This window comes from Lemur catta, chromosome 12 (genome assembly GCF_020740605.2).
Source record: "Lemur catta isolate mLemCat1 chromosome 12, mLemCat1.pri, whole genome shotgun sequence".
NCBI lineage: Eukaryota > Metazoa > Chordata > Mammalia > Primates > Lemuridae > Lemur > Lemur catta.
In genome coordinates, this window is record NC_059139.1 from 54,188,538 (window position 1) to 54,214,416 (window position 25,879).

At 36.3% G+C, this 25,879-nt stretch overlaps 1 protein-coding gene across 2 annotated transcripts in view; it reads left to right on the forward strand.

Annotated features, from left to right (window-relative positions):
• VCAN (versican) overlaps window positions 1-25,879 on the forward strand; it is a 100,122-nt gene that overhangs the window by 52,919 nt on the left and 21,324 nt on the right. For both annotated transcript variants that reach the window (XM_045566276.1, XM_045566277.1), the window contains 5 exons: window positions 6,632-11,905; window positions 15,061-15,174; window positions 17,808-17,921; window positions 22,617-22,775; window positions 23,985-24,067. In XM_045566276.1, the coding sequence (XP_045422232.1) occupies window positions 6,632-11,905; window positions 15,061-15,174; window positions 17,808-17,921; window positions 22,617-22,775; window positions 23,985-24,067 (5,744 nt within the window). The remainder of the gene's footprint in view (window positions 1-6,631; window positions 11,906-15,060; window positions 15,175-17,807; window positions 17,922-22,616; window positions 22,776-23,984; window positions 24,068-25,879) is intronic.

Consider the following 25,879-nt stretch of genomic DNA (forward strand, 5'->3'; position numbering starts at 1 on the left):
AAATTAAATGGTGCTTAGTAAAGTTTAGTTTAGTAGCCAAAATTTTAGGGGATAAACAGGAACAAAATATATTTATTTATGAGGGCCTTTGTTTTTACTTTAGTCAAAGCTTTCACTTATTTTTAAATCCTTGATTCTGTCCCAAGCCTTTTTCTGATGTTGGAATATCTGGTTAATATCTATCTATCCATCTATCTATCCTCGATCATCTATCTAGCAAAGAATTTGACAATGTCAGAGAACTAAAGTGAAAAAGACAATAAAAATACTGCCTATGGTTGTTTTTTGTTGGTTTGCTCTATTTTTCATCTTTGAAGGAAACATTCAGAAAGCTACTGGCTTACTTCTCTTTCATATAGCTGTTCAGAAATGCTCAAAGGTCCCCAAATTACTTGATTATGCTCTCCAGGAAAGCTCTTACTCTTTAAAAACTGGAAGTTATGAAGTCCCTTGGGCCTTTTCTATAAGCAAGAAGAGCCCACACTCAATGATATTTCCTTAAGCGCACTTAGCAGGTGACTGTCTCTAAACAAATTCTTTCCACTTGAAGGAACAGCATTATTTGAGGATTATCTGAAGTTGGGCAAAGAGATGATTCCCATTTATCATTCCCATAATATGTCTTCCTCTTAAAAGTGAGGCTATCAGAAACACTTATATTGTTAATATATGTATATTACCCTTTCTGGATGTAAAATTCATGAATTGAGATACAATTGGGCTCCTTGCTCAGCATGGGAAGGCTGTCAGGGTACGCTAACATGCCTGAGTTGTGCACCAAATGAACCTGAACTAGCAGAGCTCATAGGGAGATGTGGGTCACAGAACCTAATATTGATCTTCCAATCTTTAGTGTAATCTCTCTGATCTCCAGGAAGATTGAGTATTAATATAAATATCTTCTAATATTCAATCATTGAAGTAATTAAGGATGCAAAAACACCTGAGAAGATTTTGGGAGGGTGTTTGTACCTTGATTACTAATGTCAATTTTTTTAAACATACTGAGTTGGCACCATTTTTAGTGTATCAAATTTTGAAAATGTTGGGATGTCTAAGACAATCTGGTCCAAATTCATGTTAGGTGGTTTTCTTCACTTCTTAAGGTGCCAGTTAGCATTTTATTTTAATTAATAACATACTGAAGGTGAATGAAATTGAAACATTTGTTTCTTTCTGATAATTGGATCTATAGGTATATGTCAGAAAGCTTAAACATCTTAAAAAATTTCAAGCTTTAAATTCTACAAGTATTTCTCAAGCACTTCAGTATGGCTGTCTATTTATTGTGTTTTTAAAATAAGGAAACAAAACCCTTTTTGTTACACATTAAAATAAAATCTATTTTAATAAAGAAATGTGATCCTAATATATCTCTGCTGAATAGATTGGTATACATTTACATTTAATTAAAAGCTCTTAAGCTTAAATTGTAAAATTCCCTAAAGAGAACATGAACTTTAAGCAGCTGCCTATGCATCTTAGCAACTATGTTTTGTGTCTGGTAACAGTATGACTGGAAGACTTGTGCTGTGTCTACAAAACTTTGCCATGAAGTACTTAAAAATACTTGGTGAATAATTTGAGGTCAGCTAGCAATAAAGCTTTGTGTGAAATGCCATTAAAAAAACCTATTAACCAGGGTACTGGTATATTCAAGTCAAGCTGTTAAAATACATTCATATAAACATAGAAAAGATTATACATACACTCGGTATAGTTCTGTGGTTTGACTCTTGAAATCCAAATAAAAGTTATATTACCCTTAGTGTAAAATTCTAGAATAGAGCAGTCTTTTATAAGGACTGGTTCATCTAAGATCTTGGAATGTCGATGAGTCTGTTTGGTTATTCTGTTCCCACTACAGCAGATCATCATTTCGGAATGAGATACCTTCTTTCACAATTGCACAGGTGTCCCCCCACGTTACAAAGGAACTTTTTTGATTTGCAATAATTATAGCTGTTGTAATTCTCTAATAATGTATGTGGTGGGTGGGGGTGGAGACAGGAAAGGAAGATGAAGAGGTAATTTCAGAGGGTGAATAAACAAAAGGGAGCAAGTAGAATTTGGTGAGATGTAAGGGGTTAGTGACAGGAATTAGAGTGACCTGGCAGGAAAGAATTTACCTATCTATATATAGTAGATAAGTTTCACACTCCCATCTGTTCTCCAACCATGAAATGTTAAAACTATGGGAATAAGCAAGCTATACTAACAGAATAAAATGTAGATTGATATGCAGAGAATCTGTTGGCAGAAAAATTTAACTTCAAAGCCCTAGGTAATTAGCATTTCTCCCTCCCTCAAACCCATATTAAGAAATCCAATGAAACCATTTGGAAGGTGACACAACTTATTTAAACAATAATGTTAGTTGCTTAATTGTGAGACTATTTATTTCATAAAAAGAAAACAAAATGATTTCAACTCTCATTTTCCATCTTTGTGTTATTTGAGAATTCCAGTTTAGTAGAAATTTTTTCAAGAGATCTAATGTATAACATGAGGGCTATAGTTAATAAAATTGCATTATATTAGGGATTTTTGTTAAATAAGTACATTTCAGCTGCTCTTATAACAAAAAAGACATAATATGTTAATTTGCTTCACTATAGTAACCATTTTACCATCTATATGGTTCTATAACATCATGTTGTGAACCTCAAATATACACAATAAAATTTGTTTTAAAAAAAGAAAATTTTTATAATACTTATCAAATGAGTATGTTATCTTATTTACATATATATAAATTTTCTTGTCTATCAATTTATTATGATGTGCTCGTAGTTATTTGGTCATTGCTGGCTTCCTGATACAATGAGAAACATAGGATGGAACTGCTTAATATGCCTTTGTTTTCTACCATTCTGAAGGCAAGCTAGATCAGATACTTGGGAGGTGGGTGGAGGAAGGAATCCTAGTTCTAAATTCTATGCTTGGTACATGTGAAATATGTACATTCCCTTTAAAATAGGAAGAAAAGAGTTTAGTAAAGCCAGTTTTCTAATTTATTAGCAAGAACATTTGTTTCAGAGAGAGAGGGAGAGGTGCAGGGAGAGACTGGAAGGTATACTTAGGTCTCTATAAAGTTGGTTTGTGAGTGTCTGCCCCAGGATCTGATACATAATAGGTACTCAGTAAATTTTGCATAATCATTTGGCTCCTGGAGAGATAGTATAGTTAGGGTGGATTGCGTGGTTGTGGAAGTAAATTTAATTTTGTGTGCACAAGTCAGTATGAAGCAGTGCTGTGTTTGGGAAACGTATGCAAAGTTTCTGTCTCTGCTATGTTTTTTGTTGTTGTGATTGAAATCTCTTAATATTTATTTAGGTTAGAAAATGGAATATACTGCATCTAACAGTTGCCTATTTTGGTGAAATATTCTGATATGATGATCTAAAATGCTAAGGAAGTCCTCAAAGATTTATGAGCAATAGGAAGTGTTAAAGTTTGTCATCCAAGTGGAATACAGACTAAAAGAATATTATACTTGGTTCATTGGAGCTAAAATCAGAGACTATTAAGTGAATGATATAGTCTTATGGTCTTTAATTAAATAGAATTAAGTAGACTTAATATGAGTTGATTGTTAACTAAATTATATTAATTGCTAATTTACAATTAGAGTTGTTCTGTATTTTTTTCCCAGAAAAAATATTTCAGTGTATATTCATGACTACCTGTGAGTTTCTTGCCATGTTGACATGTGAGGCATCCGCATACCTTAGTCTCTTCTCTCTCTGCTTTTCTCTACCCCACATTTTTAGAGCTACCAACATTATACTTGACAGAACCTCCATGTGTAATTACTCACTAAGAAGATCATGGAATATATTTATATCAGTCTTATTTTTTTAAAGTAAGGAATTTATCTAGAAGCCCAGACAAATATATAATAACAATGAGTGTTTTTACCCTATTCTTGGCCAGGAGTTCATAAATACATAATACTGAGCATTTATTTTCTTATTTACCCTTTTGTTTATCTGGAGAATTGTAGCTGAATGGCTAGTTTTTACTCCATTATTTATAAAAAGTTACAAAATCTGGTAGGGATTCTTTATATGCTTGATACTGACACGTTTCTTATTTAAATATTTTTATATATTTTAATGAAAGATACTATGCACTAAATACAGGAATTTAGTGAACTTGTTTGTAATATTTCTTAATAGTGAATTCTAGTTTTATTTAAGCCTAACTAAATAAAAGGGTTGCATATAAAATGATAGTATGAGCAGTTTAAGACAGGTACATTTTTGAAACTCCAGTTAAATTCCATGCAGTTGTACAGAGTAGTTGAACTGAGTCGGGCTTAATTTAACTAATTTTGAATCACTCAAATAGTATTAGCACTGAGAGGCTACTTGAATTGGTGGTTAGGTAACATTATTGATATGATATTTCAAGAGATTCATTTGTTTAAAGGCATTTGATGTATTCTCTCATATAGCTTTAAATATTTTCACATTCTTTTTTCGTAGCACAAAACCTACCTTCAATGAAAACTGTATTAAGAGGATGTTATTATCTGAAGATTTTATTGTGTCCCCTTTTAAAACATATACATCATGGGCACTGTAAGGTCAGAGTAACAACTTTAGTGACCTAATAGTGAACAAACATTCTTTTTAATTATTTTTAAAAGGCAAGGCATTTAATCATTTCCTTGAACCTGGCAATTGGTAATAGTTGCCAAAGCTGTGCCAGAAATAATGTGTAATTATTTTATGTTTATATGATACACTAGAGTTACATAAAGTTATATAATATTGATCTCACTTCTCTGTATAATAGAAATATTTTCTCATTCATTTGAATACTCACATACCTTAGCTTACATAGTTGAAAAGCTGAATGTATGGGGTTGAATGGAATGGAGATGTAAGAAGTGAACTGTAATGTGTAAAAGTTCAGTAGGAAGGACATAAGGTAAGAATAACTCAGCCCTACACAAAAGTATTTTAGTGAGATAATTTAGTGAGGATATGGTGGGATACAAAGAAGAGTTTTCTTTCTTGTTTTTGTTAGAACCAATGGTATAAATGTATAGTATATGTCTTCTGATTACATCAAATCTTGTGGTCTGGTTTCTTAAATCTAAAAACAATTAAGGAGCTTCTGTAGACTTTGTATTGATAGTTTATATACTTCCATATTTATGTTGACGCATAATAAACTAGAATACAAACGATACTGATTCTTCCTCAATGGGATTTTTTCGTTTCTGATTCAACAGTAAATGCTAGATGTTGATATCTCCATACGAGGAAGGGAGTGGCTTCTTGCAACATGAACAATCTAGGAGAAAGCTGATTTCTCCCCCTACAGATGATGGGGGAGCTTGTGGGGCAGGCTTGGCTCCGTCAGAATTGTTTCTCCTGTACACTTCTCAGGGTCTGCCTATGAATGTGTGGCATGAATTGTGGCTAGTCTGAAAATTAATTCTGCAATATTATGTCTTTGGGCAAGATGGTGAGGCGTTGTGTAATCCTTCGCCTTCTGTATGGGTCAGCGCATCCACAGGCACCTTTTTGCACTGCCTGTCACTGGAAGTAGAGCAGCTGTAGTGGCACGACCGTTTCCTAGGACAGTTGAGTGCCACCACGATGGAGGTGAAGCCTCAGAACTTTCTCTTTCCTACTGCCTGAGACAAAGTTTTGCTGATGTATTTCTGTTAGCAGAAAAGTCAACTGGGCTTAGTGTTCGGTGCCGTATGGCAATTTACAACCTAGGGAATGTTGTGATGATATATGCTATTTGAAATATGCTAGAAAGAATATTTATATGTGACTTTTGCACTTACTTTGGAGAAAATCTTAATAACAGGAACTAAAATTGACCTAATCCAGGTTGCATCCCAGGAAGGATAAAGGTATAAAGGTGTGGAAGCCTCTCCGTGGTCCTTTCGGTGAGCTGTCCCCACCAGAGTTCTCCCATGCAGGGCTTCCTGCTCTTGTGTATGGGATGTACAGTAGGTAGAGGCTGTCATTGTGTTGTGAAAGGCTGTAAATAAACCTCTCTTACTTTTCTATAAAACCGTCTTCTCTAGGACAGATTATAAAGAGAGCAGAAGGAGTCTCTTCTCATTTTCTTTTTGAATAGAAGGTGTCTATTCCCTCACATAAAGGACAATAATCAATTACTTTTTCTATATTCATATAGAACATACAGAAAAAAGTATTCATATAGAACATATAGAAAAAGTAATTGATTCTATATGAAATGGTCTTGAGTTTTCATTTTTAAATCTGTTCTATATGAAATGGTCCTAATTTTTTATTTTTTTGCAGTTCATACAAAGTTGAATTTCTGCGTTTGAAGATTACAATGTCTATGTGATTCCTTGCTTCACTTTAAGGGCCTTGTGGTTTTCTTAAATATGTTAAAGAGTTTTCATAACCTGTTTCTATAATCTTAAATCGGATTTGTTTTTCTTATTGTTAATGTAAAAGCCACAAACTTGAAGACTGAGAACCATGTGTAGAAGGGTGATTGCACTTACTGTGAAAAGATTTGCATCCTTCTTTGTGTGTGTGAGTGTGACCAGCCTTGCTATCGATTTCTTCTGTCATGCACTGTCAAATCTTCCATTTAAGTATTGTGAAAACTCTGTTTTTTTCAGGTCGAATGAGTGATTTGAGTGTAATTGGTCATCCAATAGATTCAGAATCTAAAGAAGATGAACCTTGTAGTGAAGAAACAGATCCAGTGCACGATCTAATTGATGAAATTTTACCTGGCTTACCTGATATAATTGAAATAAATATATACCACAGTGAAGAAGATGAAGAAGATGATGAAGAGTGTGCAAATGCTACTGACGTCACGACCACCCCCTCCGTGCAGTACATCAATGGGAAGCATCTCATTACCACTGTGCCCAAGGACCCAGAAGCTGCAGAAGCTAGGCGTGGCCAGTTTGAAAGTGTTGCACCTTCTCAAAATTTCTCAGACAGCTCTGAAAGTGAAACCAATCAGTTTATAATAGTCAAAACAGAATTGTCTACTGCTGTGCAACCTAGTGATTCTAAAGAAACAACTGAATCTCTCGAAATTACGTGGAAGCCTGAGACTTACCCCGAAACATCAGAACGTTTTTCAGGTGGTGAGCCTGTTGTTTCCCCCACAGCCCCATTCCATGAGGCAGAAGCAACAGAGGGGGTAGAATTAGTCACAGAGAGAGGTCCTGAACTTGGCAATCAGGTGCATGAGCATACTGAAGCTGTCCCTTTGTTTCCTGAAGAGTCTTCAGGAGAGGCTACCTTTGACCAAGAATCTCAGAAAATAGTATTTTCAGGGGCCACAGATGTAACATTTGGTGAAGTGGCAGAAAAAAGTACTTCTATCATGGATACTTCCACTATAGTTCCAAGTTCTATGTCAGCACACGTTTCAGAGGAAGAATCAGTTACCCTACTAGGAAATCCACAGCCTAATGACCCATTATCTACCCATGAAAGCTGGATAGAAATAACCCCTAGACAAATCGTAGAGATCTCAGAAAGTTCTTCAGTTCCAATTCCAGAAGGCTCTGGAGAAGTAGAAGAATATAAAGATAAAATGTTCACCATGGTAACAGACTTATCACAGAGAAATACTACAGATACAATCATTGCTTTAGATACCAGCAAGGTTGTTATCACAGAAAACCCTTTTGAGATTCCTGCGACTACCATTTATTCAGTTTCTGAACAACCTTCTGCAGAAGTGGCGCCTACCAATCTTGTAAGTGAATCAGACACTTCCAAGTGGGTTTTCAGTACATCTTTTGAGGGAAAGGAAAGAAAAGAGGAGGAAGAAGGACCTACAGGTACAGCTTCTGCAGCTGAGGTACATTCACCTACACAGGGATCAGATCAATTCATTTTATCCTCTGAATTAGAAAGTTTTGATGTAGCTACATCTAGTGATTCAGCTACCTGGAAGACTTTTATGTCCTTGACAACACCCATGCAGTCTGAAAGAGCAATGACAAGTTCTACCCCTGTCTTTACAGAAGGAAATGTTTTAGAAGATTTGGGGGCACAGACCATGGAGCACAGCAGTAGCAGCCAACCTGGGGTACAGGAGGGGCTGACCACTCTCCCAGCTAGCCCTGTCTCTCTCTTTATGGAGCAGGGCTCTGGAGAAGCTGCTGCTGTTCCAGAAACCACCACTCTTTCTTCATTTTCATTAAATATAGAGTCTGAAATTCCAACCAAAAAGGAAACAGCTGGCACTTTGTCTCCCAGTGTGGAAAAAACATTCTCCTCTGAGCCAACACGACTAGTTTTGAGTACTGTAATAGACAGAGAAGTTGATGAAATTATAAGTCAAACATCCAAGGAAAATTTGGTTTCAGAGGTATCAGGAAAACCAAATCATGGGGCAGAAATAAGGGGCTTTTCTATAGGTTTTCCTCTGGGGGAAGATTTCAGCGGTGACTTTAGGGAATACTCAACAGTATCTTATCCCATCACAAAAGAAGAAATAGTGATAATGGAAGGCTCTGGGGATGCAGTATTTAGGGATGCCCAGATTTCACCATCTGTGATACCTACTTCAGTTCATGTCAGTGGCACCTCTGACTCGGAGGGACCCAGTAGCACCTTGATCAGCACTTCAGCCTTCCCTTGGGAAGAGTTCATAGCCTCAGCTGAGGGTTCAGGAGAGCAACTGGTCACAGTAGGCAGCTCTGTTGGCCCAATGGTCCCCAGTGCTGTGGAGTTTTCTGGTACAGATTCCCCATTTATTGACCAAGCATTGGGAGAAGTGGATGCTATCAATGAAGCTGATAAAAGATCCACCATTTTGCCAACAGTAGAAGCTGAAAGTACTGTGGTTCCAATAGAAAAGGGGGAAGTAAAGGTCAATGACACAATTTCAATGAACTTTCCTCAAACTATGGAGCCACTCAAATTATGGTCAAGGCAAGAAGTCAACACTGTAAGACAAGAAATTGAAAGTGAAACAGCATCAGAGGGAAAGATTCAAGAAGAAAAGTCTTTTGAATCCCCTCAAAGCTCTCTTGCACCAGAGCAAACAATTTTTGACTCACAGACGTTTACTGAAACTGAACACCAAACCACAGATTATTCTATACTAACAACAAAGGAAACTTACAGTACTGATAAGGAAATGAAGGAGGAAGGCATTTCCTTAGTTAACATGTCTACTCCAGATCCAGATGCAAAAGGCTTGGAATCATATACTTCTCTCCCTGAAGCTACTGGAACACCACATTTTTCCTTAGCTACTGCCTTAGTGACTGAGTCTCTATCAGCTGAAAGTATAGTCACTGATTCATCAATCAAAGAGGAAGAAAGTATAAAACTCTTTCCAAAAGGTATGAGACCAACAATTAAAGAGTCGTATACTGACCTCTTATTCTCTGGACTGGGATCAGGAGAAGACGTTTTGCCTACTCTACCTACAGTGTCAGTGAATTTTACTGAAATGGAACAAATCATTAACACATTATATCCCCAGACTTCTCAAGTGGAAAATTTAGAAACAAGCAGTTTAAGTGATAAAACTGGAGATTATGAGAGAATGGAAAATGTGGCAAATGAAGTTAAACCACTCATTTTCAAAACAGATAACAGCTCTGAAAGTAGTGAGGCAATATCCAGCACAACCTTAATAGAGATTTCAAGTGACACTGGAGCAGAAAGACCCACTGTGACACCTCTCCCTTTCTCTATAGACACTGAACGTCCTCAAAATCAGACTCTCAGGTGGGCAGAAGAAAACTGGACTAGTAGACCACAAACTATAACTGAACAAGACTCTAACAAGAATTCTTCAACAGCAGAAACTAAAGAAACAGCAACCTCTTCCACTGTTTTTCTGAATAGAACTTATGGTCTTGACATGGCCAAAGAATTTGTTACTTCAGCTCCAAAGCCAACTGACTTATTTTATGAACATTCTGGAGAAGGATCTGGAGAATTGGCTATTGTTGATTCAGTTCACACTTCTGGAACTACTCAGGCAACCAGACAAGGAAGCACCACATTTATTTCTGACAGATCCCTGGAAAAACATCCTGAGGTTCCAAGTGCTAAAGCTGTTACTGCTGATGAATTCCCAACAGTTCCAGTGGTTGTGCGTCTTCATTCAGAGCAGAATGAAAGCTCCCCTGATCCAATTAGCACACTGTCAAATACAATGTCATATGAGAGGTCCACAGATGCTATCACAGGTATTGTTCAGGACCATTTCAAGGGACTTGAGGATTCTACCTTAAAACCCAGCAGAAGAAAACCCACTGAAAATATTATTATAGATCTGGACAAAGAGGACAAGGATTTAATATTGACAATTACAGAGAGAACCGTCCTTGAAACTCTACCTGTGCTGACATCAGATAAAAATACTATCATAGATATTGATCACACTAAACCTGTATATGAAGACATCCTTGGGATGCACACAGACATAGATCCAGAGATATCATCAGGATCACATGGCGGTAATGATGAAAGCACTCAAGTTCTAGAGAAGTATGGGGCAGCTATTAACCTTTCTTTATCTGAGGAAACATTTGAGGGCTCTGGTGATCCTCTTCTGGCCAGCTACACTCAGGCAACACATAATGAATCAATGACTTCTGAAGATAGAAGCCAATTAGATCACATGGGCTTTAACTTCACAACTGGGATCCCTGTTCCTAGCAGGGAAGCAGAATTAGATATTTTACTTCCCACAGCAACATCCCTGCCCATTCCTAGTAAGTCTGCCACAGAGAATCCAGAGATTGAAGAACCAAAAATTGAAGCAAAAGCCCTGGATGACATCTTTGAATCAAGCACTTTGTCTGATGGTCAAGCTATTGCAGACCAAAGTGAAATAATATCAACATTAGGCCATTTGGAAAGGACAAAGGAGGAGTATGAAGAAAAGAAATATGCAGGTCCTTCTTTTCAGCCAGAATTCTCTTCAGGAGCTGAGGAGACATTGATAGATCATACTCCCTATGTAAGTATCAGTACTGTCCACCTTGTGGCTCAGAGTCTGACAGAAGCACCTAATGTGATGGAAGGATCCAGTTCCCCATATTATATTGATACAACCTCAGCAGTGTCAGCATTTGCAAAGTTGTCTTCTCAGACACCATCATCTCCACTCACTACCTACATAGGCAGTGGAGCCTCTGAACACACAGAGGTACCCCAGCCAAGTACTCTGCCAAGTATAGATGCTGGCTCATCTCAGATGTCCCCAGAGTATTCTTTTAAGGAAATTCATGCAAATATTGAAGCAACTTTCAAACCATCAAGTGAAGAATACTTTCACATAACTGAGCCTCCGTCCTTATCTCCTGACACAAAATTAGCACCTTCAGAAGATGAAAGTAAACCTAAATTATTAAAAGAAACGGAAGCTTCTCCCACAGAATTATTTGCTGAAGAAGGAACTGAGATTCTACAAGATTTCCAAAACAAAACCAATGGTCAACTTTCTGGAGAAACAATCATGGTGGTTCCCACTGTTAAAATACCAACAGCTGGGGCTGGAACTGTTATTACAGCTGGCAATGAAATTAACATAGAAGGTGCTACACGGTGGCCACATGCTACTTCTGCTTCTGCTCCTTATGGGGTTGAGGCAGGTGTGGTGCCTCAGCCCAGCCCAGAGACTTCTGAAGAGCCTGCCATTCCTTCTTCTTTTCTGGAAATCTACCCTGAAACACAAACAGCTTTTATCAGAGTGGAGGATTCCACGGCAGCATCAGCAGATCAGCAAGTATCGGCGAGAATTCTTGATTCCAATAATCAGGCAACAGTAAGCACCGTGGAATTAAATACTGAGCTTGCAACACCACCATTTTCCCATCTGGAAACTTCTAATGAAACTGATTTCCTGATTGGCATTAATGAAGAGTCAGTGGAAGGCACAGCAATCTATTTACCAGGTAAGTCCACAACATTGATAAATCTGTTTCCAAATCTGGAAACAGTCCCTTGGTCCTAACATATATATGTATATAATTTTTATTGTGATGTTAAATGAATGGAGATTTTTATATTGGTCACATACCAGCAGGCCAGGACACAGCATTGAGTCCATCATGAAATCAAATGAAAGTAGGTATAGATTATTTCTGAGCTTTAGGGTATATACAAAAATACTTTATATTTTTCTGGGTTTAGGTAATAACATACAATTGGAACACAGAAAAATTGCAATTGTTAATGGTATACAAATTTGATTTGTTTTTACTTACAACTAGAGTATTGCTTTGTCATAAGTCTCATAGTTATACGTCTTTATTTTAAAAACAGGAAAAAAATGTCCTATTTTTTAAAAACTCTCCCATTGATGGGTGCTATTGTGGCAATATCAAAATCTGTCAGGCCTTTAACATTTAAGAATAATAAATAGCTCTAATAAATATTTCACAGTTTGTACAATATCGATTATCCATTCATACTTTTATGTAATTTCCTTGCTTAAGACAGTCTACATAATGCTTCTAATACAGTGCCTAGCCATAGTGGGTATTCACTTATTATATTTGCATACTGCTTGTTGAGAGAAGTTATTTATTTATTTATTTATTGAATGTACAGAAAGCATGAATTTGATACTGCTTCATGTAGACCATCTCATTTGATCTTCACAAAAAGGCTAAAAAGCATATACTATTGGCCCTATATGAAAGGGTAAGACATGGAGATTCAGAGAGGTTCAATAACTGACCCAAGTTTGCATAGCCACATCCTGGCAAAAGTGGGATTTGAACCCAGATCAGCTCACATTCTGATAAAACAGAATTTATTTTACTCTTAGTCTAGCCTGAGAATGTTGAGAAGTTGGCTTTAATAGAGTTTTCTTGCGATGTTATTATTTAAATAACAATGTCAGTGAAAGACATCACCACCTAGCTGCTAGCTGCGGAAAAAAATCAGTCCTCTAACGGCTGTCTTGATTAAAAATGTTTTATTTTAATTAATATGTTTTATATCATGGCTATTGTTAAACCTGTTCTTCTGATCATATCAATACTATCTTTTGTGCCATGAATGCTTTGTGTTGATGTGCTTCAGAAAGAGTAAAATAGTCAGAAAGTGCAACTTTTTATAAACGGCTTGAAATATTTTGTGAATAAAATTGATCAAAGGTGGCTGACGTTGGATTTTTTTGTTGTCATTCCCTATTTAATCTGTGAACAATAACCTAGTAATCTGGCCAATGTTTATTGTTTTGTAATTCAGTTGAAATATACTTCAGGCTTTTGAAAATATGATATAGAAATAATTGGTAATAACTATGTACATATAGAGAAAATTAAGTTTGACAAAGGAGTGAGAAATGTGTACCAGTTGTCCAGTCCAGAATATTTACCACAAATTGGAGTTTGCGTCTTCATTACAAAACAAATTGTCACTTTAGCTTAATTCAGTAAACAGCAGCTCATATGGGATTACCTGGTCTATGTGTTGCAGATTCAACTTTCAGAGGTTAGTACTAACTGTTTGAGGACGAATAAAATTCATAAAATAAACAAAACTTTTCTCCTAATTGGAATGACTTCAAGTTCACTGAAAGATCCACTCACTAAGTCCTTGTCTCAAGGTCTCAGCATGGTGTCTAGTGTCTGGTGGGAACGATAACAGTACTTCACCTTTGTGTGGCGCATCGTAGTCTTGCAAAGCACTTTCATATAAGTCTCATTTTGATTCTACACAGAGGGCAACATGTAGATATGTTGGTTGTTGACTGCAGCCTTGTCATTGGGCAGTGTACTTGCAAATTCAGAAAGCTAACATTGCTAGGGAGACTTCAAATATTTTTGGAACTGTGGGAGAAAGTGTCCTAGATAAATTGGGGTAGTTTTTTGGAGAAGTTGGTGTACGCATCAGAATTAACCTCACTTTAATATGAACCTCAAACATGAGGATGTGTATCTATCAAGTTTTCTAGTTGTCCAGAATTTACTTAACACTCAGAAAGTTTGAGTTTGATTTTCCCTTGTGAGAAAGGCTCATTTATCATCTATAGCAGCACCTTGTTTATCCTAATACTCCTTAAGTTAATGTTAGACATCTTACTGTCATGTGCAATTATTTCAGGGTTTCAGAATTTAAGATCTTAATAATATGGTTGTATCCCACATATAATCTATTTTATTTCAATTATTTTGTAAAAATTTCAACTCTTATTTGGATCCTTGAACATTTTGAAACTTAAGCAATTCTGAAATAATATGCAAAGAATAAATACAAACTATGAATGAAAATAGTCATCCAAGCAATACTACAATATAAAATATATGTTTCAAATGGTATAAAAGTACTTGCATTTAGAAAATATATTTTAAACTGTTTGTCCTCATAAATTTGTCTTTGGCCTTGACATTTATCTCCTAGGAATGTTGCTTTTATTTGTGTTTTAAGAAGAAAATTGTAATAAAAACTTGGGGCTTCATTTTAGGTGAGGTTTTTGTACTGGGGTTTGTTTTTATACAGTAGAGTTTAATCCATGTGTTGCTTTTCTTCAAGTATAGTTTAAAGGAGTACATTTGGAACGTGTTTTTGGAAAAAGCATATTAATGTAGCAGAAGAGACTTCAGTGCACACTTTCGAAGAAAAACAGTTTCTGAGCATTAAGTGGTAAAAGGCAATAATAATTCCAATGATGATAACAAGCCAACCTGCTAAAAAGAATGCATGTTCTGTGTATCCAGTCATTTCACATGAACTAACCCCGTTTAAAAGAATACATTTTCCATTCACTGTGCACATATGTGTAATCATTTTTGACTAAAATCAATTGCCATTATCATGCCAACTAAATCTGCAGTAGAATATAATAGTTGCCAGATACAGTACAAAAAATGTCATTAAAGAATAATCTTAATTGAATCCCAGAAATGAATAGATGCAATTTGTAACAATTAGTTATAATGCCAAGAAACACTCCAGAGAGTAAAGTTAATATTAATTATTATATGTAGTAAATTGCTATGGTAAAGCTTATATTGTGATAGCAATATGTGGCATTTTATGCTAAAATATACTGAAACCGTAGAGGCTAATTACTTTTCTTACTTTCCTGAACTGGTAGGACTTGATCGTTGCAAAACGAACCCGTGCCTTCATGGAGGCACCTGTTACCCTACTGAAACTTCGTATGTATGTACCTGTGTCCCAGGATACAGTGGAGACCGGTGTGAACTTGGTAAGATGTTCTTTTTTTTTTTTTTTTTGAGACAGAGTCTCGCTCTGTTGCCCAGGCTAGAGTGAGTGCCGTGGCATCAGCCTAGCTCACAGCAACCTCAAACTCCTGTTAAGCGATCCTACTGCCTCAGCCTCCCGAGTAGCTGGGACTACAGGCATGCGCCACCATGCCCGGCTAATTTTTTCTCTATATATTTTTAGTTGGCCAGATAATTTATTTCTATTTTTAGTAGAGACGGGGTCTCGCTCTTGCTCAGGCTGGTCTCAAACTCCTGAGCTCCAGCGATCCGCCCGCCTCGGCCTCCCAGAGTGCTAGGATTACAGGCGTGAGCCACCGCGCCCAGCTCGGTAAGATGTTCTTGACTGAAAGAATGCATTTTGTCTATAGAAGATATATTGGGGGAGAAATTATGTTGTTGGATCAATCAGAGATTTCAGAGAAACCCATGTGTAGATAAATTATATGTTAAATGAAATTAAAATCTGAGAGTAATTCATTAGGGTCTGAAAAATGGGGACAGATGTTTACTGAATTTTGTTAATGTACCCAAGACTCAGTGAGGCTTACTGAGGTCAGCTTTGTCTTTTTGTGGTTATTATAGGTAGACTTTACAAATGTAAAGATGCATAAATATTAACAAAAGGTGTTAATCTATCCCCAACATTTGCATATCAATAATAATCAATTTAAGTATACAAATATTTTAGAAAGGTATATTTAAAAATTAGGAAAAAGGTAAAAATTAGGGAGTTTAGTTCTTAACGCTTGGGGCTAACTTTCTCTGATGTGGAATGGGAAGGATCCTTCTCTGACTCTCTCAGCAGCCAACCCAACCTGTCTCCATCTCAAGGAGTTGTGCGATTGCTGTGCCCCTCCTCTCTTTTGGTTCCAAAGAATATAATTGATTCTTTACTAAATCAGTTCCTTTTACTCCTATATTCTTACCTAGGCATCCTTTTCTATAAAGTAAAAAAAGCCCTAGTTTTGATTTGGCTAAATATAGACCTCACCTCTGAGAAAAGAATGATGGAAGATATTGTTCAGGTGTTCCCTTTAGAGGTATCCTGAAGGTTTGCTTACAGTGATTAAGCAAAGAGAGCCCACCAATAACACTTTAAATTACACAGAAATATTAGGATAAAATCCCAACATTCAAATTAAAAGAATACTTGTCTTTAAAAAAATTCAACAGAGTTAGTGAGCTCTACTTGTATGCTAATTATTGGGAGTATAAAGATAGCAATCGATAACATTTAAGGAATAATTACATCTTAAATATCAAATTTATATGTGTAAAGGCATCTATTGGGCCCCCAGTCTGTTTTATATTAAAATCAGTTAAAATAATTTAATGGGTTAATATATGTGAAGCTCTTAAAATAGTGTCTGGCACTTAGCAAGCACCATGAAAGTGTTTGGTATTATTTTTGTATAACACCATTGCTAAGACCGTTTCTTTAGGTAAGCGTACGTTATATGACTCTTGGAAATTTAACTAGCTTTGTATATTCATTTTTTTAAATGTTCTTTTCATTTAATATAAACATTAATTAAATTTTTAGTGCAATTGTAAGATGCTATGGGAATAAAGTCATGAATTTCATCAGAGGAGATCATGGAGGTGTGTGTAGAAAGATACGTTTGATGTGTGTCTTAAAGTTGAGGAGGGTTTGAGAGATGCTGGAGGGAGACATGAACACAACAAACAAAAGCACAGAAACCACAAAGTACAGAATGCGGTTGAGTGACTGCAAGTATCCAAGTCCGCCTACTTATGAGTTTGGAGAAGGGAGACTTATTGGGAGAGAATTCCAGAAAGCAGGCTGGGTCTAAAAGGTCCTGACAGTGTGAGAAGGTCCTGAAGTCAGTGTACTGAATAGTTTTCCTTCATACTCTGGTCAAGTGCATCTGAGACTGTAGCATGCATCAGAATTGTCTAGAGGGCTTGGGAAAACCCAGATTGTTGTCCCCACCCCAGAGTATCTCATTCAGTAGGCCTAGGGTAGGACTGGAAATGTGGATTTTGAGCATTCTTAGGCAATGCTGATGCTGCTGGTCCAGGGACCACACTTTGAAGACCACTGCCTTGGGTATTGGGATCCATGGAATGTTTGGAAACAAAAGAGTAAAATTGTCATGACTGTGTCTAAAAAAGATGACAGCAGAGTGAAAGATATGTTGGAGATGAAAGGGCCCAGCAACAGTGAGGCCAGTTAGGTATTTTGAGTATTTCACATATGGACAATCAGAGCATGAGCCAGGATTGGAGGTGGGAGGCTTGGGGGATTCTTCATCACTTTTAGGGCTCACGTGATTCATCTAGTAGCAATGGCGACAATGACCCTACTCTGAATATCTTTGAATTCTTCTGAGAGTTACCAGCTTTAGCAAATAAAAATACAGGATGGCTAGTTACATTTGAATTTCAGATAAATAAGAAATACTTTTTTTTAGTATAAGTTTGCCCTAAATATAGCATGGGACATACTTATGCTAAAAAAATTAGACATTTTAAAATCTAAAATTCAAATTTAACTGGCCATCGCATATCATATCTGGTAACCTCACACTAAATCGAATTTTTTGAATTATTTTTGAAAGTATTTTTGTGGGCTTTTACAATTTTGTTTCAGATTTTGATGAATGTCACTCTAATCCCTGTCGGAATGGAGCCACGTGCATTGATGGTTTTAACACATTCAGATGCCTCTGCCTTCCAAGCTATGTTGGTGCACTTTGTGAACAAGGTAAGAGCTATTGCAATGTTTGTATGATGGATATTACTGATGTTTTTAGCAAGTTTGGACTTCCCACATGTTCTTTCCTATAGAGGAAATTCACAGGTTACCTAACTATATTAGGTTTCCTTATCCATGGATAGCTTGAAACATTTGAAAAATAGTGTTGACTTAACTGTGGTTATGTTGCTAATAGATTGGAATTGCAGACTGGCACACTGAGCTGAATTTAAAGACATCTAGTCAACAAAAGGAATATTGTCGTATATAGTCTTCCTCGGGACAAACTAGAAATTGACCTCAGTGTGGCTTGTGTACCAAGGGGTATTGAATTCAATGTTAGTTGTCTTTACTTTCCCCTCCTAAGCACTTGAGACTCAATGGGCTTATTTTTCATAGTCAATCATATCTGGAGAATGAGTTGATATGGTTGTTAGGATACATTAGCCGTGGTGTGGCACATGCTATGTAAAAGATGTTATGAATCTACTCACCAGAAAATTTTCCTACTAAAGAAGTATCTACTTTTTCTGAATGAAAGAAAAGCCTATGTTCATGATGGCTTGAATCTCATGATCCCTGTAATTTGCATTTTATGGCCAACCTGAGAGTGTATTTTAGGTGGTTAATGGTAACATTTCTTAGTCCATCAATCAGAAACAGATTGCATGCTCAGCACACTCAGCTTTGGAATGTCGATTTCCTCTACTTAAAGTCACACAGTGGTTTGGCTTTGATAAAAGTGCTCAGTGCCAAACTTCTATCCCACCAGACAAAATGAAAATGCATTAGATACTCAGATACATTGGTCTGGCCCCACATTCTGCTTTGTGGAGTTAATCTGGATGTCACTACCATGAAAAGAAAGTTAAAAGGGGCATATATTGAATTGCTATTGCAAGTGGATGGGTGATGGCTACATTTTTAGGTGTTGTATTTTTCTTTTTTCTTTGAATTGCATAGGGTGAGTCTGTTTTAGATTTTAAATATGAAAATAGACCAAGCAAGATCCTCTTCTTAAAGTAATATAGTAAGAAAGACATCATTTGTTGAAGAAAACAAAAGGGTGAGACACTTGAAACATGCCAATATCTTAAAATGTTTCTGCCTTCCCTTAGTTCCAAGTACAGGGGGGTGATTCAAAACAATCATTTGTTCAACATGTATTTATTGAGCACCTACTTTCTTCCAGACACTTTTCTGGGCACTGGAGATAGAGCTGTGAACGAAACAAACTTCCCGATCTTGGTGACTTAGCATAACTCTTGGCAGAGATTAAAAAGAGACTAAAAAATACTATTTGTTTAATACTTTATAGTTTAACAAATGTGTCCAGGTACATTATCTCATTTGGTTGGCACAGTATTCCTGTGCATTAAATAGGCTAGAAATTAAGGCTCAGAGATGAAGAGTGATGTGTTCGAGGTAACACAGCTGCATCACAGAGTGGGAAAAGTGAACCTAAGCGGCTTAACTCTAAAACCCAAGTTTATCTCAATGTCTTCATGCTTCTAAAGTAACCCTCAAAGATAAATATTTTATTTATATGTATATATGATGGATTGATTGATAACATATTTTTAGAAGGGACTTTGGGACCAATTACTTTTTCTTCTCTTTTAAAAAGCAGCATATTGAAAAGCAAAAATTTTAACTTGTTTCTTTCATTTCTGGTACCACCTAACTTTTAGGTACATTCTATTTTATTTTCAAGCAAGTTTAACTTTCATCCACATTATTTGCTGAGAAACATCTATCCCGGTCTGTTTACCCAGTGCAGCTGTGTTCCTGTGATTTATTGCTAGGATACTAAAAGACTTTTTTCTCTTCTTTTCAGGTTGCTTAAGAAAAATGTTTTCTTCATTAACAGTAGCATTGTTGTCTAACCAGTTTTCTGTCCAAAGTTAGGTGATGGTTGTATCATTGTTTCTTCAGCTGACCTTTTCTGTTCTCTGCACTAGCAACTTCCCAAATCTCAGTAACTCTGAAATAGGGGACACATTTCAGGGAATGTTAACAGATATAAAATCTAGAAAGGGCTATTGGAACAGGAGAGAGACAGTTCTGTATGTACAGACTGCCCCAAAGTCAATGCTACACATTGCCAGTGAAAAGTGTGGAAGGGTGGACAATTTCTTAAGACATATCAGTTTTATATCAGAGGTGTTGACATTACCTGTACAACATAAAGAGAATAGGATTTTAGTGAAATTGTTTAAGAGTGGTAGTTTCATCTGCTATGGTCATGAACAGGAGTTGTGCACACTGCAAATCAGGGACTTTGCATTGGAACCTACTCACTACAGTAGTTTTAAAGCATAAGATACCTTTCCATATGTTGAATGATTTTTAAGAAAATATCATCTAAAAGAGTTGCCTTTTAATAAATGAAATGAGTTTCACATTATATTTAGGTAAGTTTGGAAAAATAAATAGAGTATTTCTGATATCTTCTATCAGAATCGGATCCTGGGAGATGCTGTTTGACATGTGATTCTTCATTACATATTTGTTGAATTCATGAATAAAAATTAAGTGTCATGAGTGTGGATATTTGGCTTTTTTACATATAAAAAGCCACTTGATGTGGTATTTGCACATATATTTATAATCACTGGAAAGCTATAATTTAGTTAGTACAAATAAATAAATTCTCCCAGCTTGGTTTTAACAGAAACTGCCCCTATTTTTAGACCTGTGCTCTAATATGAGTATATGCACCTGCTAACTGAGAAAGGCATTGTAGCAATGATGTGGTCATGCTTCTAAATTTTATGATTATCTGGGTTTTCTTGTTTAAATACTTAATAAAAACCTATTTTAAAGACAAAAGACTAAAAGGAAAACCAAACTAAAACCATTTGGGTTCAAAGCGGTTAAGAAAGAGAGTATAGAAAAATTTTTTTCTGATGTATTACTCAAGAAGTTAGGAACCTCTAGAAGTTTATACTGTGTGTCTTAAAATAAATAATAATGTCCAAAGTTAAAGAAAGCTATGCTACCACAATATTATATTATTGACTGTGGCAATAAGAGTGTTCTAAAAATTTTTCCAATTCTCCTCCCCTATAAACTAACCCCCTCATACATGAAGATCTGTGTCCTCACCACCCTTCTAACCCGATTTCTAATTTTTTCCAAGTGAGCTTCCTAAAAGGAAAAATCCTATATCCAAGTAGCCAAAATTTGCTTCATTTTGGGGGCACTAAAGTGCTACTTTTGTACCAAACTGTCTAGCTGTGTCTTGAGTCCTTTCCTGTGAGATTTGGTGGTCTCTAATGCTTTAATAAAACTTGAAACTTCCAGTGCACATCATTCGTAACAATTAGTCAGCTGGCTGAAACTAAACAACAGACCTGATAGACTAAACTGAAATAAAGACAGCTCTCCGAGATAAACTGCATCTGTTGCATGATTATGGTCTAAATCACTGCAGCCAGGAAAAAAATTAAATCTCTCAGAATGTGTACTTTCCCACAATTACAGGAAAAGAAGTAAAAGGAGTGAGAGGAGACGATTTGAGTTTTAATTTGGCCACCAAATCTAACCTATAAAGCATGCATTTTTTAAAAATCTAGTAAGGTTGTGTTTTTTTCATCAATCAGTAAAATTAGGAAAGGGGGGTACTTATTAGGTAACCTGGAAGATTTTCTTGGTGCCTGAAATTCTATAGACTTTGCAGTTTCATTTGTTTTTTTCTTGTAACTACTTCAATATATTTGTGAGATATATCTTGTGATAGAATTATTTTTACTGATCATTATTTAACATATGGTGTAACCCCACCTATAGATGAGTGAGTCTGAGGGAGGATTGCCAATGAGCACCGTACAGTACTATGAGCAAGGCTACTTTCTTTTGAAAATACACCAAAACTGGCAATCTAGGAAGGGGAGCTGAAGCTTACTTCCAATGTAAAATTTAGATATGTTTGAACAATGTTTTCATCCCACTGGAATACCAGTTATGGTGTGCTTATTGCAAAAGAGAAAAAGAAACATACACACACATACACATGTGTGCACACATAAACATATACATATATGGCTGGGTGGAATAGAAAGGTGGTAAATTAAATAACTTAGGTTATTTCATTTGCACTGGGAGTTACCTATTTTCCCCCTCTTTTTGGAAAGCAGGCGTACAGTTCTAGCTATATCCCAGAAGGTATCTATTCACGAAGGATTTTTTTTTCTCTTTGTAAATCTTACTTGACAAGAGCTGGGGACCTCCCAGATCTCTCTTTGGGAAGTGGGAAAGGACTACCTCTAAAACCTTCAAAGTTGTTATGCAAATAGAGCATTCATAATCCTATTAGCCAAATTCTTATCTTATCACTTGAATGATTCTCTCAGGAAAGCTGTGTTGTTAAGGAATTAGCCCCAGTTGCTTCACAAGTAAGTCAACAGACACTGCAGCTTGAGAAGTTTTGGCAGGCCCCTCTTCCAGTTTTCTCTGGCTTTAATCAAGGAAGTTGCTGTTAGATACTGCCTTTTTCAGTCCCAAGATGTACAGCCACCCATTTCACACGAATCAGTTGGGCTTGAAAATCATTTCTTTGTCATTGTGACCAAGTTTTATGAATCAGTTACTTCAGGGACATTGCATAGATATTGGCTTGGGTATCCTATTAACGCTCGGACTGGGAAGCCAAGTTGAATGACGTACGTGACTTTAACAAGCTCCTGCCTTGTTTCTTCCCAGACACTGAGACGTGTGACTATGGCTGGCACAAATTCCAAGGGCAGTGCTACAAATACTTCGCCCATCGACGCACATGGGATGCAGCTGAACGGGAATGTCGTCTGCAGGGCGCCCATCTCACAAGCATCCTGTCTCACGAAGAACAAATGTTTGTGAATCGTATGTACCACATAGACACGGGTTTCCTGAAACATCACTCATGTTCATCACTTTCTCAGTGCTGATTCAATTTATTAAATCCCTCATCTATGATCTACTTAAAATCATCTTACCTATGTGAATCCCCCACTTTGAAAAACATTCATCTATAATATAGGAAAGCATTGTTTAGTCTGCCAGCAGTAATTGGTGAAACAGCATGCTTGAATCATAAGAAATTGCTATTTGAGCATTTTTGACTTTCAAAAACAACCATTTCTTGGGATTCAATATAATTTTTACCATAGCTATGGTAAAATTTTGATATTTGCATGTGTTGTCTAAAGTTAAAGTTGCTTTCAAGTTATTTTTATCCTGCAAATTAAAATTGAATGAATAGCATCCTTTAATCTTACCCTCTGGGCATATTGGCTCTCATTTAAGTTTCTAATTATTTTAGACCATAGAAAGTGAGCTAAATACTAAGAACATGACTAGGTGGAGACTGAAAGCTAATGAAACTTAATACCAGAGTTGTTTAATAATTCCTTAAGCTACAGCAAAAAGGAGGGGAACTAGTATTTATGTAGTAACATGTAGAAATTTGTTGCTCCTGAAGCATCATTTGATGTCCTGTTAAATATGTACTGTCTTTTAGAAGTTTAATTGTTAATTTATAATCTGGGTTGAGGTTCATTTAACTTTATCGCATGATATTCTTGCCAGTGACTCATCTCATAGTAAAATAAAAAATGTTTGAAGATAATTTTGCAGAACTGTCTGTCTGGACTAGGTGTTCACTTTTTAAAATGTTTTGAGAAGAAACATGTGGCTTCCAAAATGAGGGTAGCATGGGGAAGATCTGGCACATTTTATTGGGTCACTGAATTTTTGCCAATGTCATCTCTTAACAAAAAAAGTAAATGGAGAATGGAAAATCTCTCTCATAAGGATGAAAAAGTATTTAATTATAGGAAACTGCTAGGGAAATTGTTGTCTATATCTGATATTTTAATGTTTCACAATGTTTGCAAATTAGCTTTTTAGTTTCAAGCACATTGGGCAGAATAACAAAAGACAAATTAGGAGAGATTTTTTTGAGCATCCAAAAAAAAAAATCCAGCCAGAAAAGAAGATGCATGATTCACTCTGAAAATAATTTTCTTTGATATATTTTCATCCATATATGGGAAAAGTAGTACAAATATTTGTGTTTTTTCCCATCTTTAGGTGTGGGTCATGATTATCAGTGGATAGGCCTCAATGACAAGATGTTTGAGCATGACTTCCGTTGGACTGATGGCAGCACACTGGTAAGATGCTTCTGAACATGATGTGAGTTCTAGGAACCTGGTACTGTGTGGTGATTGCATGTTACAGAGGGTGCACGGGCTGGAGACAAGTTAAGTGACTTGCCCAGGGTCACTCAGTGGAACAAGGAAAAGTTAAAAAAGAATTCCAAGCTGACTGATCCAACATCCAGCACTCTCTCTGATAGCTGTGGCTCTCTTTAAAACAGGAGTACACCACATTTCCAATGAATGAGAAAATCAGACAATCAGCAGAATTGCCTCAGGTCTGTCTTTCAGATGGTTATATTTGCTGTTTATAGCTTCAGAACAAAAAGAAATAAAAGTCAGGAGAAAAAATTTTTTTAAAAGTACCTTTCTCTCTTACATGATTACACTGGAAATCTGCTATAGGGCATGGCTCATTTTTATCCAAGCAAAAGTGCTCCTTTTTTTTATCTTAAAGAAGATTGTTGATTTATGATCTTGTGAATCTCTGCCAACTAATTATACATTTGATTATTTTTCTACTTAAAGAAAGAAGTGACTTGGAAATGCTGGCACAACTTTGAGTAAGCTGCAATAGGTTCTTTATCAGAATGGGTGAAGCTGTTTTGAGTTACTACTAGTAAACACAAATGAATCTAATTCTTTAAAAATAGGTCAAGTGTAATTGTCTGTTCTAGTGGTACTCAGTGCTGGCTGTGCATTAGAATCACCTGGAGAACATAATTGAAAAAGTGGCACCCAGGCCTCAGCCCAGGTTCATTATAGCTAAACCACCAGCACCTGTATTTTCTAAGCGTTCCAAGGTGATTCTGAAATGCAGACAAAGTTAGGATCCACAGGGCTAGACGGTAAGTATAAATTAAATTCTAAATTAGATCAAAGAGTAAAAATTGAAAATAATTTTAAAGCTCTTTTCATGTGTGAATTACTTGGGTAACTTCAATTTCATTCATTACCTGCCACTCGTCTGGATTTAATGAGTTGGGCAAAATACAAGGGTCATTCTAGAATAAAGGCCAAAGTGTAATCCCTGCTTTTGGAAATTCTACTCTGTCCAGGGAAACTTCTCTGTGCTCCTATGGACACACCACTCAATTTCTCTCTGTGTCAATCACTATATTAAGCACTTGCATGTTTATTCCCTATAATAACTTTTAAGAGAGTTATTAGGTTTCTGGTAAAGAAAGGGAAGGTCAGTCAGTTGAACTATTTGCTCAGAGTCACAAAGCTATTAAGTGGTGAAGCCGGTGTTTAAACTCAGGCCTGTCTCCAAAGCCAGAGTTTCTTCTGGCGGGTACCTCTTTGACTTTAAAAAAAAGTATCCCTTATATTTTTGCTGTGAGCAACCCAAAATAAAGCCTGGCTTTCTCTCTGTCTGTCATCACTATTTATGTTTAATCAGCAATATTCATTATTCGAGTTCATAAGTAGGTTCTTTGGCAAGATGTACAAAAAATAGGGAAAATAGATTGTTCTCACTAAGATATAGGAACCACAACCTCAGAATCGATAGTCTTATTTTCTTCTAATTATCCTATCTGGATGTGGGTCTGCAATTGTTGCATCTGTGTTTTATTTTGCTGTACCTAAGGGGGATAATAGTGGTCAGTTAGATTAATAGTGGTAGGTGCGGTGTGAGTCTTTATATATTAATATTAATTGAAGATAGACAATTTTGTTTCTATTAGTTTAATTTGTAAGTGAACATATAATGAAAAGGATTCTTCCTATATATTACAGATAGTTAAAACCGTTTTTACAATTTTGTTAATGTATGTTATGTAGTATAGGCATTCGGTGAGTTTTCCCTTGTTGAATGCATATTTC